Consider the following 18339-nt stretch of genomic DNA (forward strand, 5'->3'; position numbering starts at 1 on the left):
GTGGCCTTATACGTAGTAGACCTTAGAAATGATTTTATATATAATTTTGTTTGGAAAAAGTAAATACTTTTAGTTCAAAGCTCTATTTTGAAGTTTTGGAAAATAAAGTTGGTTTAATGGCTTTTTTGGTCAACATAACTGCAGTAAAAAAATATGTTTTAACCACATGTCATGATCACTGGGATAAGTTTGGGCCATAGGCCTCGAAGAGAATAGCTATAAGATTTTCTACGAATTAAAATCCTATGAAAACACCCAATAAACAATTAAAGTAAGCACTTAAAAATCAATCAAACCAATATTATTTCAGGCAAATTTATGAATATTCTTTATTTGCCTAAGTTAGATCATGAAATTTTAGGGTGTGACATACGCGAAGGAGTGTGCAGTGTCGCCGCACGAAGACCCGTCGTTGGTTGTCGTCGACGACCAACAACACGTCCATGAGCATCGGTATCAGGTTAGCTCTAGGCTGGACATTTTGCGTGCACTATCATGCCTTCAGTTGCGGGGCAAAGTAACTCGGCGGCCGTGGATGACAACATGTGCATGTTGCATTTTGTTGCAGTTATAAATTTAGCGTGCGACGGAGAGTGGGGCAGTCAGGCACCCCATGGATGCTCGGTCGTGTCGTGGTGTGATGGTGTAGCCCGACACGCCATATATGGCGAGCTCTCCATGTGTGAGAGATACAAGGTAGGTGAAGAAGATAGAGGTGAGGTGGACGATTATGTGGAGAGGTCAAAAGTCAAAACCATGCCATGTCAGCACAAAACCATTCCAAACAACTCGTGGGATGATTTTTTATTTTGATTTCAATAAAAAATGAGAGAAATTCCAACAATTGAGGGACTACATTTTCAGGAATCATTTCTAAATATAGGTGAAGTCCAAGAAAAAAGGGCAAATTGAGGAAATGCCACACTTTTCCTAGCACTTTGCTCCTATAGCACACATTTCTTTTTATTGGATTAAATACCACACTTTTCATTGATAGCTGAATAAAACACCACTAATTAAGTTTTCCCTTCTTTTCCACGTCCACACCCACACTTCATATTTTTTAGGATGGATTTACACTTGGAGTCGTTCCAATTGTTTCATGTTCGATCAAACCTTTCCTAGTCTTATGAAATGATGAATGTACAAGAGACAAATATACAAAGCAGTGTGCCACTGCCTCGTCGTGCCTCCACCAGTCCTCCCCGCCTCTGCGACCTCGCCATGCCTCCTCCTAGGTGAGTCATCTGCCACGCTACAGCCCCTCCGTCTTGCCAGAGAAGAGAGGTGTCGGCTTTTGAAGTGGCTCTGCACTTTGCAGCGCGTCCCCGTCGAGGTGTAGGTGTACAAGCTGGCTCAAGCTGCTCATTCGCTCGAGTTGTACATGATGGTTGTTGTACATGTTGGCCGGAGCTGCTCACTGCTCAAGTTATTAGCTTTGTCACGTGTTGATTGTTTAGATGTAGGAATTGTTACAAGAGGATATGGAAGCTTCTACATATGGATGTAATCAAACTTCAGACTGAATGGATGTAACATGTTTTGACATACAATTTAGTTCATATGGATATAATCAAAATTCGGAGAGCATTTTCACCTAAAATTTTGATATGACCTCTATATTTCTGTACCATTTTCAGATATCACAAGAATATACTATATGACAACCACACAATTAGCTAAACATAATTAGCTCAATAAGTATATATGTGCCTAGAGAATTGACAATCCAAAATTAAAATGTATGACTTTATATTTGAAGCATAATGTGAGTCCTTGTCTGACAAGTTGCATCCAAATTCCAAAAGAATAGAGTGAGTCATCATCTCACCACACGCACGACAGAAACACAAAAGACATTGAAAGGCAGGAATTCGATCCAAAAGCATTGACTTATTGAAGAAGTGGCATCAACTTCATGCAGATCAATAAACACATGACAGGATCACAAAATGACATGCTAAACTCTTTTTCTCTTCCTCGGCGTGATCTTTTTTGCGACCTTCGCAACTACTTTTGGTGGAGAAGTGGGATCCTCTGCTTCCATAGAAAGTTGCCTTCATAATACATCAATTTCATGCATTAGAAAATAGGACCAATGTTATATACAATTGAAGAAAAATATCAGATTTGTTGTCACCTCCTTGTGACGATGGGAAGGAAGGAACGACGATATGGTGCTTCGATCTGTGTTGGCTGCGTTGATCGGTTCTTCCTTTTTTTATATGTCATGCATTGATCATGGAAACGGCCTGAAGGTAAACCCGTCCTAGCAAAAATATGTTGTGGGTCTGGACATGGAAAAGAATGGAAAAAATCAATTTATGATATTTTGTCCAATTATCAATCAAAGATGTGCTATTTACTCCAATTAAAAACATTAATGTACGCGGAAGGGGTGACTGCTCGCCTATGAAGGAAATATGCCCTGGAGGCAATAATAAAATTGTTATTTATATTTCCTTATATCATGATAGATGTTTATTATTCATGCTAGAATTGTATTAACTGGAAACTTAGTACATGTGTGAATACATGGACAAACAGAATGTCACTAGTATGCCTCTACTTGATTAGCTCGTTAATCAAAGATGGTTAAGTTTCCTAGCCATAGACATGAGTTGTCATTTGATGAATGGGGTCACATCATTAGATAATGTTGTGATTGACTTGACCCATCCGTTAGCTTAGCACTTTGATCGTTTAGTTTATTGCTATTGCTTTCTTCATAACTTATACATGTTCCTATGACTATGAGATTATGCAACTCCCGAATACCGGAGGAACACATAGTGTGCTATCAAACGTCACAACGTAACTGGGTGATTATAAAGATGCTCTACAGGTGTCTCTGATGGTGTTTGTTGAGTTGGCATAGATCGAGATTATGATTTGTCACTCCTATTGTCAAAGAGGTATCTCTGGGCCCTCTCGGTAATGCAAATCACTATAAGCCTTGCAAGCAATATGACTAATAAGTTAGTTGCGGGATGTTGCATTACGGAATGAGTAAAGAGACTTGTCGGTAACGAGATTGGACTAGGTATGATGATATCGACGATCGAATCTCGGGCAAGTAACATACCAATAACAAAGGGAATAACGTATGTTGTTATGCGGTTCGACCGATAAAGATCTTCGTAGAATATGTAGGAGCCAATATGGTCATCCAGGTTCCGCTATTGGTTATTGACCAGAGAGATGTCTTGGTCATGTCTACATAGTTCTTGAACCCGTAGGGTCCGCACGCTTAACGTTCGTTGATGATATAGTATTATATGAGTTATGTATGTTGCTGACCGGATGTTGTTCGGAGTCTTCGATGAGATCACGGACATGACGAGGAACTCCGGAATGGTCTGGATATAAAGATTGATATATGTGATAATAGTGTTTGGTCTCCGGAAGGGGTTTCAGATGTTTCCCGAAATGTTTGGGTACGAGAACACTTTATTTGGGCCAAAGGGGAAAGCCCATAAGGTTTTTGGAAAGCGCAAAAGGAAGTTTTGCGGAGTCCGGGGACCAGACGCCAGGGTCCATGGCGTCTGGTCCTGGAGTCCGAGAAGTACTCTTGCCTTTCGGGTGAAACCGACTTTGTGTAGGCTTTTACTCCAAGTTTTGACCCCAAGGCTCAACATATAAATAGAGGGGTAGGGCTAGCACCCAAGACACATCAAGAAACACCAAGCCATGTGCCGGCAACCCCGTCCCCTCTAGTTTATCCTTCGTCATAGTTTTCGTAGTGCTTAGGCGAAGTCCTGCGGAGATTGTTCTTCACCAACACCGTCACCACGTCGTCGTGCTGCCGGAACTCATCTACTACTTCGCCCCTCTTGCCGGATCAATAAGGCGAGGATGTCATCGAGCTGAACGTGTGCTAAACGCGGAGGTGCCTTACGTTCGGTACTTGATCGGGACGGATCGTGAAGGTGTACGACTACATCAACCGCGTTGATAAACGCTTCCGCTTTCGGTCTACGAGGGTACGTAGACACACTCTCCCCTCTCGTTGCTATGCATCTCCTAGATAGATCTTGCGCGATCGTAGGAATTTTTTTGAAATACCGCGTTCCCCAACAGTGGCATCAGAGCCAGGTTTATGCGTAGATGTTATATGCACGAGTAGAACACAAAGGAGTTGTGGACGTGGGTATATACATATTGCTTGCCGTCACTAGTTGTTTCTTGATTCGGCGGTACTGTTGGATGAAGCGGCCCGGACCGACATTACATGACCGCGTTCATGAGACTGGTTCTACCGGCGTGCTTTGCACACAGGTGGTTGGCGGGTGTTAGTTTCTCCAACTTTAGTTGAATCGGATTCAATGAACATGCTTCTTTCTGAAGATCAAAAAGCAATCACTATAACGCATTGTGGTTTTTGATGCGTAGGTAAGAACGGTTCTTGCTAAGCCCGTAGCAGCCACGTAAAACTTGCAACAATAAAGTAGATGACGTCTAAATTGTTTTTGTAGGGCATGTTGTGATGTGATATGGTCAAGACGTGATTATATAAATTATTGTATGAGATGATCATGTTTTGTAACACGGTTATCGGCAACTGGCAGGAGCCATATGGTTGTCGCTTTATCGTATGAAATGAAATCGCCATGTAATTACTTTACTTTATCACTAAGCGGTAGCGATAGTCGTGGAAGCAATAGTTGGCGAGACGACAACGATGCTACGATGGAGATCAAGGTGTCAAGCCGGTGACGATGGTGATCATGACGGTGCTTTGGAGATGGAGATCAAAGGCATAAGATGATGATGGCCATATCATATCACTTATATTGATTGCATGTGATGTTTATCCGTTATGCATCTTATTTTTCTTAGTACGGCGGTAGCATTGTAAGATGATCTTTCACTAAATTTCAAGGTATAAGTGTTCTCCCTGAGTATGCACCGTTGCTACAGTTCGTCGTGCCGAGACACCACGTGATGATCGGGTGTGATAAGCTCTACGTTCACATACAACGGGTGCAAGCCAGTTTTGTACAAGCAGAATACTCGGGTTAAACTTGACGAGCCTAGCATATGAAGATATGGCCTCGGAACACTGAGACCGAAAGGTCGAGCGTGAATCATATAGTAGATATGATCAACATAGTGATGTTCACCATTGAAAACTACTCCATCTCACGTGATGATCGGACATGGTTTAGGTGATATGGATCACGTGATCACTTAGATGATTAGAGGGATGTATATCTAGGTGGGAGTTCTTAAGTAATATGATTAATTGAACTTTAATTTATCATGAACTTAGTACCTGATAGTATTTTGCATGTATATGTTGTTGTAGATTAATGGCCCGTGTTGTTGTTCCGTTGAATTTTAATGCGTTCCTAGAGAAAGCTATGTTGAAAGATGATGGTAGAAACTACACGGACTAGGTCCATAACTTGAGGATTATCCTCATTGCTGCATAAAAGAATTACGTCCTGGAAGCACCGCTAGGTGCCAAACCCGCTGTAGGAGCAACTCCAGATGTTATGAATACCTGGCAGAGCAAAGCTGATGACTACTCGATAGTTCAGTGTGCCATGCTTTACGACTTATAACTGAGACTTCAACGATGTTTTGAACGTCATGGATCATATGAGATGTTCTAGGAGTTGAAGTTAACATTTCAAGCAAATGCCCGGATTGAGATATATGAAGTCTATAATAAGTTCTACAGCTGCAAAATGGAGGAGAATAGTTCTATCAGTGAGCACATACTCAGAATGTCTGCGTACCGCAATCACTTGACTCAGCTGGGAGTTAATCTTCCAGTTGATAGTGTCATTGACAGAGTTCTTCAATCACTGCCACCAAGATACAAAAGCTTCGTGATGAACTGTAATATGCAAGGGATGGATAAGACAGTTCCCGAGCTCTTCGCGATGCTAAAGGCTGCAAAGGTAGAAATCATGAAGGAGCATCAAGTGTTGATGGTCAACAAGACCACCAATTTCAAGAAGAAGGGCAAAGGGAAGAAGGGGAACTTCAAGAAGAACGGCAAGCAAGTTGTTGCTCAAGTGAAGAAGCCCAAGTCTGGACCTAAGCCTGAGACTGAGTGCTTCTACTTCAAAGGGACTGGTCACTGGAAGCGGAACTGCCCCAAGTATTTGGCGGATCAGAAGGATGGCAAAGTGAAAGGTATATTTGATATACATGTTATTGATGTGTACCTTACTAATGCTCACAGTAGCGCCTGGGTATTTGATACTGGTTTTGTTGCTAATATTTGCAACTCGAAACAGGGGCTACGGATTAAGAGAAGATTGGCTAAGGACGAGGTGACGATGCGCGTGGGAAATTGTTCCAAAGTCGATGTGATCGTCGTCAGCACGCTACCTCTACATCTATCTTCAGGATTAGTTTTAGACATGAATACTTGTTATTTGGTGCCAGCTTGTCAGGACCCCGACTCAATGCCACATCGATCTAGCATGTAACACCTCATATCACTTTGCGGCCTCACGCACGGTATTCCCACGGGTGTCGCCTTACCTTTGCCCGGGACCGTTTGCGTCTTTTGGCACACGTATATGATAGTGTCGCTAGCATCCATATGATAAGGAGCCCGGGCTGACATGGCTAGTCGTAAACCCAAAGTGGCACAAACTTACAGGGACAGGCATCCATGACCCAACATCGAACGTGTCGGTCATCAGCGAGTGAATCCAGGATGTAGCACTGGGCTAGCAGGACTCCGGTGAACCGGGCTGTAGCGGGCTAACAGGACTCCGGTATTCATCGCGTGACATTTCCCCGAAGGGACAGACACAGGAACGAAGAAGGACACATGCCGGCCAGCCTAAGTGTTCCGGAGCAGTAGCAAGCTACCATGGCTCAGTGGAAACACTAGGAGACATTTCCCGGTAAGAGAGGCTACTAAAGATAAATAACTAGATAGTCAGATCCCACACATACCAAGCATTTCAATAACATACACACAATATGCTCGGTATGTGCAAATACAACATGGCATCACAACATGACTCTACAACTCAAGTATTTAATCAATAGGCTCCGAGGAGCGAGATATTACAAACAGGGGTCTCATGACCCAATATTCAGAGCATACAAATCAAAGCACATGCGGAAGCTATGATGTCTGAGTACAGACATCTATAAATGAAAAAGGCTGAGAAGCCTGACTATCTACCAGATCCTGCCGGGGCACAAGATCGTAGCTGAGGTAACAAGCTAAACGTCGAAGTCCACGCGAAACTACTAGTGAGACCGAAGTCTCTCTGCAAAAAACATAAAATAGGCAAACGTGAGTACAAATGTACCCAGCAAGACTTACATCAGAACTAACTACATATGCATCATTATCAACAAAGGGGATGGTGGGGTTTAACTGCAGCAAGCCAGCTTTGACTCGGTGGCTATCCTGAACTACGACTACGATGTAACTCTTTTGAGGTGGCGCACACGAGTCCACATATTCACCATATCAATACACCACTATGGATCCACTCCCGTCTCCCTACGAGAACGCCATCCATAGCACTCACGCTTATCTTGCGTATTTTAGAGTATCCACTTTCACTTGTCTATGAACTGATATAAGCAACCCAGAAGTCCTTTACCGTGGACACGGCTATTCTAATAGATGATATTAACCCTGCAGGGGTGTACTTCTTCATACATGTTTCCACCACTTAGCGTCTGCACACGACATGTGCTCGGCAGACTTCAAGCGAAAGCCGACGTGGGTGTAGACCACGACCTACCTAAACACTCAAGTCTCTAGTCCAGGTTTATCGCCTATTCGGGTTCCATCCATGAGGAGATCCGGCCGGAGTTTCGCTCACAGCCCCAAACGATGTGAACAGGGTTTCGTGACACCAAACGGGCGCCCGGTATACCCGGCCACGTGCCTACCGCATCACAGCCCACCCCTACGGTCAGCGTTGTCCACGGCCTCCCGCATACTACAAACACCAGAAACTACTTGCAACTCCTGGACAGAGGACAAGGGTGAATAAGAAGTCGAGCGGGGTCATATTTCAGGGCCCAATGCATGGTAGTAGCTGAATCATGGATCACAAACACAGAACTCAGTTCCTGAGGACGGCTTCAATGAGACAACCCACCATGTACTCCTACATGGCCTCTCACCGATACCTTTTACCAAATCGTGTTCACACACTTAGCTCACACATAATAGGACATGTTCACACACCTCTGATTCATCCCCGATGAATCAGACCTGACTCAACTCTAAGCAGTAGCAGGCATGACAAACAAACATGAATGAGTAGGCACAACAGGGCTCAAACAACTCCTACTCATACTAGTGGGTTTCATCTATTTACTGTGGAATGACAGGTCATGCAAAGGATAAAGGGGTTCAGCTACCGCGGCAAGTAACAGATGAATCATTGTTGTCCTAATGCAGTAAAAGAGAGCAGGAGCGAGAGAGTAGGATTGTATCGAAATGAACAAGGGGGTTTTGCTTGCCTGGCACTTCTGAAGATAACATTGGGTCTTCATCAGTGTCAACGATCACATCATCGGTATCACGTCTATCGAGAGGGGACAAATACCGGCAACACAGAAGGGAACACAATCAATGCAATGCACAATATGATGCATGATCATGACATGGAAAAATGAATGTGTTTTGGGCTAATGCAACTAGCAACAGATTAAATGAAGTTGGTTTGAATACAAGATTCAAATTCAAACTCCATATGTGATTATTCAAATGCCATTTAATTGATTTGTGCTAAACAGCAGCTATAAGTTGTTCTAACATGCATGAAAATGGTACAGATGGATTCCTTGAATTTTTCTGATATTTTTTCATATATAATTTATTTAATTTGGAGTTACGGTTAATTTTCTATGAATTTTAGAAGTTTTAGGCATTTTCTGAAATTCCTGAAATAATAATAAATCCAGAAATGATTATGGCGTCAGCACCACGTCATAGTGACGTCAGCAGGGTCAACTGGGCTGGCTCGGGTCAAACCTGACGTGTGGGGGCCACACGTCAGTGACACAGGACCTAATCCCGGTCAAACCCAGCGCTGACTGGGGTTTGACCAGGTGTGGGGCCCACTGTCAGTGGCTGTGGGTTTAAATAGTTGGGTCATTAATACTAATTAAGCGTGCCACGTCGGCAGTCGCCGGAGTTTCGCCGGCGACGACCCAAAACGCGGCGGAGACGCACCGGGGTGGCTCGGGTTTCGTCTATACTGCACCGTTCGGTGCGCCCTTTGGCTCTACGGAGAGCTGGCGCGATGGCGCGTCGGATGGTCGTGGTCTCCGGGCCTGGGGTGGCCGGAGTCGACGGCGGCGAGCTCGGTTGCGGCCGCCGGAGCTCGGGTGAGACACGGGCGACCACCAGGGGGCACGAGAGGGCGAGCTGCGGCAGGCAACGGGCTCGTGGAGACGTTCTGAGCACGATGGTGCACTCAGGTGGGAGCTCCAGTGGCTCTGGCCACGACGGCGACGAGGCACGGCGGCGGCGAGCTTCGGCCGTGGTGGAAGATGGAGCTAGGGGACGAAATCAAGTGCGGGGAGTGAGGGGAAGAGAAGAGGAACTCACGGGGAGTCGGACGAGACGCTAAGTGGGCTCGGGGACGTCCTGTCGGCGGCGAATCGAACGGCGGTGATTGCCGGCCGTGGCGATGAAGATGGCGGTGATGGCGTGGCTACAGGGCACCCAGCGTCGCATGCGTCGTGGTGGATCTTCATGGGGTCGGGACGGAGCTCCTGAGCTCATCGGAAGGGCGAGGGGTGGCCGGTGGCTATGGATGCGACGGCGGCGCCCTTCGGTGGCTCTCGGTGGTGCTCCAAATCGAGAGAGGGAGAGAGCCAGAGCGAGCAGAGAGAGGGATAGCGGTCGAGAACGACTCCGTGGCGTCGTTAGAGGGCTCGGGGAGGAAGCAGGAGGTGGCCAGGGGAAGCAGGAGGTGGCGCGCGCGGCGGCGTCGCGGTGTCTGTCCTCCTGGCAGGGAGGAAGACGACAGGGGGGGGGTGGAGATGGGCTGGGCTGGCCAGGTGGGCCTGGTGGGCTGCAGAGGTAAGTCCAGGTAAGGTTTCTCTCCTCTGTCTTTTATTTCTGTTTTGTTTTATTTAATTTATTTTGCCACTGTTTTGAATTTAAAATAATTCAAACAATGCCAAAAACTCCTCTGAATATTTTATATTGCTAGATGGACTCTTCCAAAAGCTTATAAAATATTTCAGGGGTATTTGAAATTATATTCTAATTATATGAATATAATTCAAATTCAAATAGCTAATGAATTAAATCCAAAGTCCCAAAAATAATTCCTTAAAAATGTTCAATATTTTGGTTGGGACCAGAACCCTTACCAAAAATTATCAAACATTTAAGAAGAGCATTTTGGAGCAATGAATGAGATTTCTAGGGTTTTTGCCCCTCTTTTATTTAAGTTTTTGAGGCTTCCAAAATTCCTCAGTTCAAGTTTCAGAAATTTAAATATGATGCCTGGATGAAGATGCAACTATTTACAAACAATATTCTAGGGCTGTGACACAGCTGAACATTATATATGGATCTTGTTTGATGCGAGACGGTTATTCATTTAAATCAGAGAATAATGGTTGTTCTATTTATATGAGTAATATCTTTTATGGTCATGCACCCTTGATGAGTGGTCTATTTTTACTAAATCTTGATAGTAGTGATACACATATTCATAGTATTGAAGCCAAAAGATATAAGTTTAATAATGATAGTGCAACTTATTTGTGGCACTGTCGTTTAGGTCATATTGGTGTAAAGCGCATGAAGAAACTCCATGCTGATGGGCTTTTGGAATCACTTGATTATGAATCACTTGATGCTTGCGAACCATGCCTCATGGGCAAGATGAATAAGACTCCGTTCTCCGGAACAATGGAACGAGCAACATACTTATTGGAAATAATACATACTGATGTATGCGGACCGATGAGTGTTGATGCTTGTGGTGGGTATCGTTATTTTCTGACATTCACAGATGATTTGAGGAGATATGGGTATATCTACTTGATGAAACATAACTCTGAAACATTTGAAAAGTTCAAAAAATTTCAGAGTGAAGTGGAAAATCAACGTAACAAGAAAATTAAGTTACTCCGATCTGATCACGGAGATGAATATTTGAGTTATGAGTTTGGTCTTCATTTGAAACAATGCGGAATAGTTTCGCAACTCACGCCACCTGGAACACCATAACGTAATGGTGTGTCCGAACGTCGTAACTGCACTTTATTAGATATGGTGCAATCTATGATGTCTCTTACTAATTTACCGCTATCGTTTTGGGGTTATGCTTTAGAGATGACTGCATTCACGTTAAATAGGGCACCATCGAAATCCGTTAAGACGACACCCTATAAACTGTGGTTTGGCAAGAAACCCAAGTTGTCATTTCTTAAAGTTTGGGGTTGCGATGCTTATGTGAAAAAACTTCAACCTGATAAGCTCAAACCCAAATCGGAGAAATGTGTCTTCATAGGATACCCAAAGGAGACTGTTGGGTACACTTTCTATCACAGATCCGAAGGCAAGATATTCGTTGCTAAGAATGGATCCTTTCTAGAGAAGGAGTTTCTCTCGAAAGAAGTGAGTGGGAGGAAAGTAGAACTTGATGAGGTAATTGTACCTGATCCCTTATTGAAAAGTAGTTCATCACAGAAACCAGTTCCAGTGATTCCTATACCAATTAGTGAGGAAGCTAATGATGATGATCATGAAACTTCTGATCAAGTTACTACCGAACGTCGTAGGTCAACCAGAGTAAGATCCGCATTAGAGTGGCACGGTAATCCTGTTCTGGAAGTCATGTTACTTGACCATGACGAACCTACGAACTATGAGGAAGCGATGATGAGCCCAGATTCCGCAAAATGGCTTGAGGCCGTGAAATCAGAGATGGGATCCATGTATGAGAACAAAGTGTGGACTTTGGTTGACTTGCCCGATGATCGGCAAGCCATAGAGAATAAATGGATCTTCAAGAAGAAGGCTAACGTTGATGATAATGTTAATGTCTACAAAGCTCGACTTGTTGCGAAAGGTTTTCGACAAGTTCAAGGAGTTGACTACGATGAGATCTTCTCACCCGTAGCGATGTTTAAGTCCGTTTGAATCATGTTAGCAATTGCTGCATTTTATGATTATGAAATTTGGCAAATGGATGCCAAAATTGCATTCCTTAATGGATATCTTAAAGAAGAGTTGTATATGATGCATCCAGAAGGTTTTGTCGATCCAAAAGGTGCTAACAAAGTGTGTAAGCTCCAGCGATCCATTTATGAACTGGTGCAAGCATCTCGGAGTTGGAATATACGCTTTGATAGTGTGATCAAAGCATATGGTTTTATACAGACTTTTGGAGAAGCATGTATTTACAAGAAAGTGAGTGGGAGCTCTGTAGCATTTCTGATATTATATGTGGATGACATATTGTTGATCGGAAATGATACTGAATTTCTGAATAGCATAAAAGGATACTTGAATAAGAATTTTTCAATGATAGACCTCGGTGAAGTTGCTTATATATTGGGCATGAAGATCTATAGAGATAGATCGAGACGCTTAATTGGACTTTCACAAAGCACATACCTTGATAAAGTTTTGAAGAAGTTCAAAATGGATCAAGCAAATAAAGGGTTCTTGCTTGTGTTATAAGGTGTGAAGTTGAGTCAGACTCAATGCCCGACCACTTCAGAAGATAGAGAGAAAATGAAAGTCATTCCTATGCTAAGGCCATAGGTTCTATCATGTATGCAATGCTATGTACCAGACCTGATGTGTGCCTTACTATAAGTTTAGTAGGGAGGTACCAAAGTAATCCAGGAGTGGATCACTGGACAGCGGTCAAGAACATCCTGAAACACCTGAAAAGGACTAAGGATATGTTTCTCGTTTATGGAGGTGACAAGGAGCTCATCGTAAACGGTTACATCGATGCAAGCTTTAACACTGATCCGGATGACTCTAAGTCACAAACCAGATACATATTTTTATTGAATGGTGGAGCTGTCAGTTGGTGCAGTTCTAAGCAAAGCGTCGTGGTGGGATCTACGTGCGAAGCGGAATACATAGCTGCTTTGGAAGCAGCAAATGAAGGAGTCTGGATGAAGGAGTTCATATCAGATCTAGGTGTCATACCTAGTGCATTGGGTCCAATGAAAATCTTTTGTGACAATACCAGTGCAATTGCCTTGGTAAAGGAATCCAGATTTCACAAGAGAACCAGGCACATCAAGAGACGCTTCAATTCCATCCGCGATCAAGTCAAGGAGGGATACATAGAGATTTGCAAGATACATACGGATCTGAATGTTGCGGACCCGTTAACTAAGCCCTTCTCATGAGCAAAACATGATGAGCACCAAGACTCCATGAGTTTTAGAATCATTACAATGTAATCTAGATTATTGACTCTAGTGCAAGTGGGAGACTGAAGGAAATATGCCCTAGAGGCAATAATAAAGTTGTTATTTATATTTCGTTATATCATGATAAATGTTTATTATTCATGCTAGAATTGTATTAACCAGAAACTTAGTACATGTGTGAATACATTGACAAACAGAATGTCACTAGTATGCCTCTACTTGACTAGCTCGTTAATCAAAGATGATTAAGTTTCCTAGCCATAGACATGAGTTGTCATTTGATGAACGAGATCACATCATTAGAGAATGACTTGACCCATCCATTAGCTTAACACTTTGATTGTTTAGTTTATTGCTATTGCTTTCTTCATAACTTATACATGTTCCTATGACTATGAGATTATGGAACTTCCAAATGCCGGAGGAACACTTAGTGTGCTATCAAACGTCACAACATAATTGGGTGATTATAAAGATGCTCTACAGGTGTCTCTGATGGTGTTTGTTGAGTTGGCATAGATCGAGATTAGGATTTGTCACTTTGATTGTCGGAGAGGTATCTCTGGGCCCTCTCGGTAATGCAAATCACTATAAGCCTTGCAAGCAATGTGACTAATAAGTTAGTTGCGGGATGTTGCATTACAGAACGAGTAAAGAGACTTGCCGGTAACGAGATAGAACTAGGTATGATGATACCGACGATCGAATCTCGGGCAAGTAACATACCGATGACAAAGGGAACAAGGTATGTTGTTATGCAGTTCGACCGATAAAGATCTTCGTAGAATATGTAGGAGCCAATATGGGCATCCAGGTTCTGCTATTGGTTATTGACCAGAGAGATGTCTCTGTCATGTCTACATAGTTTTCGAACCCGTAGGGCCGCACACTTAACGTTCGTTGACGATATAGTATTATATTAGTTATGTATGTTGGTGACCGAATGTTGTTCGGAGTCCCGGATGAGATCACGGACATGACGAGGAACTCTGAAATGGTCCGTATGTAAAGATTGACATATGGAATAATAGTGTTTGTTCTCCAGAAGGGCTCCAGAATTCATCGAAAGGGGTTCCGGATGTTTCCCGAAATGTTTGGGTATGGGAACACTTTATTTGGGCCAAAGGGGAAAGCCCACAAGGTTTTTGGAAAGCACAAAAGGAAGTTTTCGAGAGTCTAGGAGCCAGACGCCGCGGTCCCTGGCGTTTGGGTCCAGACGCCGGGAACCCTGGAGTCCGAAAAGGACTCTTGCCTTTCGGATGAAACCGACTTTGTGTAGGCCTTTACTCCAAGTTTCGACCCCAAGGCTCAACGTATAAATAGAGGGTAGGGCTAGCACCCAAGACACATCAAAAAACACCAAGCTGTGTGCCGGCAACCCCGTCCCCCTAGTTTATCATCCATCATAGTTTTCGTAGTGCTTAGGCGAAGCCCTACGGAGATTGTTCTTCATCAACACCGTCACCACGCCATCGTGCTGCCGGAACTCATCTACTACTTCGTCCCTTTTGCTGGATCAAGAAGGCAAGGACGTCATCGAGTTGAACGTGTGCTGAACATGGAGGTGTCGTACGTTCGGTACTTGATCGGGATGGATCATGAAGGTGTGCGACTACATCAACCGCGTTGATAAACGCTTCCGCTTTTGGTCTATAAGGGTACGTAGACACACTCTCCCCTTTCATTGCTATGCATCTCCTAGATAGATCTTGCGTGATTGTAGTTTTTTTTTTGAAATACTGTGTTCCCCAACAGCCTATGCCACGTCGCAATTTATTGTCGCTCAATTAACACCTCCCAGGGTAAATTCTCGATGACTTTTTCCTCGTCCAGAAGAGATCCGCAGCCGCCTCGAGCAATGGAGTCCGACTCCTCTTTTTCTCTCCACACGCAACCTCTCATTTCCTCTTCTCCTAGGGCTGCGCCGCCGCCGCAGCCCATGCCAGCTACTTCGACGCTGTCCACTGGAGAAAGCGTCCTCCCCAGATCCGCTTCTCCCCCAAACCATCTCATCTTCTTATTCCACCCGGCCGCCATGATTGTTGCAGAGGAGGAGGAGGAAGGGGATGGCAAAATCTCGGGAGAGAAAAAAGCCGGCAAGCAAGCGAGAAGGATGCCATGGCAGACATACGTTGACGAGCCGCTGCTCTGCGACATCGACGGCCAGCGCCTCACCGCCGCCCCATCCTTGGCCATGATGGCGCTGCTTGGGCACAGTCTGAGTCCTTCCCCGAGGTCCTCCTTCTTCGTTAAATTATCTACATCTACTGCTCCCATTGATACTCCTTGTTCTGTTTTACTTAATTTACTTGGTCGATCTATGTTTGACTTGACTGAGATCTTGCTTGTCCGAGTGGCTGCAAGCCTGATGCGTTGGTGAATTCATTTTTTACTTGCTTGTTGTAACCGTAATCTACGATGCACAAAGTACCCGTGTAGTTGGTTGGTTCTACAGGCACGCTGCTGGTTGGAGGGGGGTATAAGCATCTATAACTTACTAATGGAAGCACATTGCAGGGTGATATCTATGTGGCCATACAGATGAAAGTTGATTTTCCAGCTAGCCCAAAAAAATACAATTACCAAAATTTAGAAGTATTGATTTAATGGTACAAGTAATTCCTATAGAGATATGGCTTGGATCATCAGATTGCAGGGAGCATAAAGTTTGTTTGTGTTGTTACTATTTCAAACTGTATTAAACCGTGGCTACATATTTTTTAGTGAATGAACGGGGAAGGAAGATCCACTGCTCGATATTCTTTTTTGCGACTCCATTAGTTTGTATGTTCAGTTGGCAAACTTTTGCTCTTTTATGTTACACATCATTCTTTTTTTTTGAAAGATTATATTGCATCAGTCTTATGACTTATGATCAGTGTGTTTCTACATTCAACAGATCAAACCTGAAGAACTTACTGCAGTAATAAATGACTTCGATGAACCACGCACTTTGGCACCAACTGGATTATTCCATGGTGGTACAAAGTCGCCATGAAGGCAGCCAACGCACGCGACCTCCCTCTCTCTCACTTCCTCTCCCATGTAAAGCGTGTCGCCAGGGGGAGAGCAACTGGCTGCACCGACATCGTCGCGCCTCGAGGAAGGAGTGGGTGGAGGTGAAACTTGGTGGGAGGAGAAGGTGGCAGCAGAGTCCGCTGCAGTTTCTATTTGTGATCTGCCTTGACACTGGAGGCGGCAGATCCATCCAGTAGAAGTGGCTACCGGAAGGGGTGGAGGAAGAAGCCGTTGTGGACTGGCTAAGGGTCAGGTCAGGAGGATCCACCATGCCAGCCACCGGAAGAAGGGACCCTCTTGTGTCCCGCTTCTTCCCGAGCGTCAGCCACGCGGATAGGCCGCTAGAATGGGAGCTCGTGGACAAGAGCCTCTGAGGGCAGGTCATGGACAAGGATGCTAATTATTTAGGATTTCACATATTAATTGCAGTCCATGTATTTAGAGTTAGTCACAATATCATCATTTTAGATCAATGTTCCATGTGTAGGCTGCCATTGCTCATCTTCCCCACAAGGTTACATTTTTTATTTTTGATTACCTTAATCTTTACCATAGATATGCATTGCTAATGGTACGACACCCTAACAAGATTTCCATTATTATTATTTGCAATTATTCCACAAGGACATTATCAAATGAAGTTTTCCTTATTTAAAAATTGCTTCAGCTCCAAATGTTACTGTACTACTATGTCTTTTTGGACTGAAAATGAAGTTTCCAGGCTACTGAGGATCGCCCTCTTCTTTGTTCAGAGAACCCAATGTTCCGGCTAGACGGACCTGCTAGTATTTTATAATCTGGTCATTAGCCTATGGTCTTCAAGTAAAGCTAAATGTGAGCCACACCAATTTCCTTTAGTTCTTGAGAATTTTGTTGTTGTCCTTTCGATTAACAATCTGCCACAATGCTAATGACACTTGCTTTCTCTTTCTAAAATGCATGTGTGTTTTTCCTCAAGTGTCCTCACTATTTGAGGATTGTTACTGTGTGACAAAGCAAGGCAATGCAAAAAAGTGCATGTGCTTTTCTTTGTTTATCAAATAGTTACTCTAAAATACGATATGCCTTCTGGAATTTTTCCCTACAAAATACATGTATCATCTCCTCATTGATTCTGATCTAATGCGGAGATTATTTCTACACTATGACTGCGTTTTATTTTCGTATATATGCATATCGCGGCCAGAGTGATAAGCTGGTTACACATGAATCATCGTCGTAAGCTGGATGAGCAAGGCTAGCGACGAGATCATGGTGAGGATGGACTAGCGGGCACAGGGATCCAACATGAGGTACATAGAGATCAAGGTGCACACTATCAAGAGGCCTTCTCCAGAGGTACAGTGAATATTACGAGAGTAAATTCCTTCTCATTTCATGTACATGGTGTTGGCAGTGTGTTATTAGTGCCTATGTCTATCTCGTAAGCAATTTTGTAAGATTAGTCTTGCTGTTTTTTATGGAAACCATTGGGGGCATGTGAGATCTCTTGGAGCATTTTGTATCATTCTGACCATGAGTGTATTTAATCTTGTGGTCTGATGCCTTTTAATTGATGGCAAGACATTAAGGGTATGATGAGATCATTTCTTGGTGCATTTTGTATTGTTCTAGCCCGTGATTGTATCTAATCTTTTAGTCTATTGCTTCTAAGTTTTGACTGCTTGTTTTGCCGATGTCTTTGACCTATGTGTCCAGGTTAAACTTCATACTTCACAATGCAGCTATTATTTGTAGGATCTAAGACTGGACATATGACACTTCTGATAATTCAAACAACCTTTGCCAATAAAGCAGCATGGGCTAGAGAAATAGCGCTAAAACTTCATTAAGTTGAAGTAAGCAGTATCCATTCTGAATGGCCTTCTTTCTTCCTCATATGTCAATTGCAAACAAACATGCTTCTGCTGATGCTTAGAAGAAGCCAAGGAGTATGTGTCCAGAACCTCTTTT

The 18339-nt window shown here is 43.6% G+C and overlaps 1 protein-coding gene across 1 annotated transcript; it reads left to right on the top strand.

The window, feature by feature from the left end:
- The first annotated feature begins 15299 nt into the window (after positions 1 to 15299).
- On the top strand, positions 15300 to 16921 carry LOC119285854 (profilin-3-like). Its single transcript, XM_037565188.1, has 2 exons — positions 15300 to 15603; positions 16268 to 16921. Exons 1-2 carry the CDS (start codon positions 15308 to 15310, stop codon positions 16293 to 16295), a joined length of 324 nt encoding a protein of 107 aa, XP_037421085.1. The 5' UTR covers positions 15300 to 15307; the 3' UTR covers positions 16296 to 16921.
- The last annotated feature ends 1418 nt before the right edge of the window (positions 16922 to 18339 follow it).

This window comes from Triticum dicoccoides, chromosome 4A (assembly GCF_002162155.2).
Source record: "Triticum dicoccoides isolate Atlit2015 ecotype Zavitan chromosome 4A, WEW_v2.0, whole genome shotgun sequence".
Taxonomy (NCBI): Eukaryota; Viridiplantae; Streptophyta; class Magnoliopsida; order Poales; family Poaceae; genus Triticum; species Triticum dicoccoides.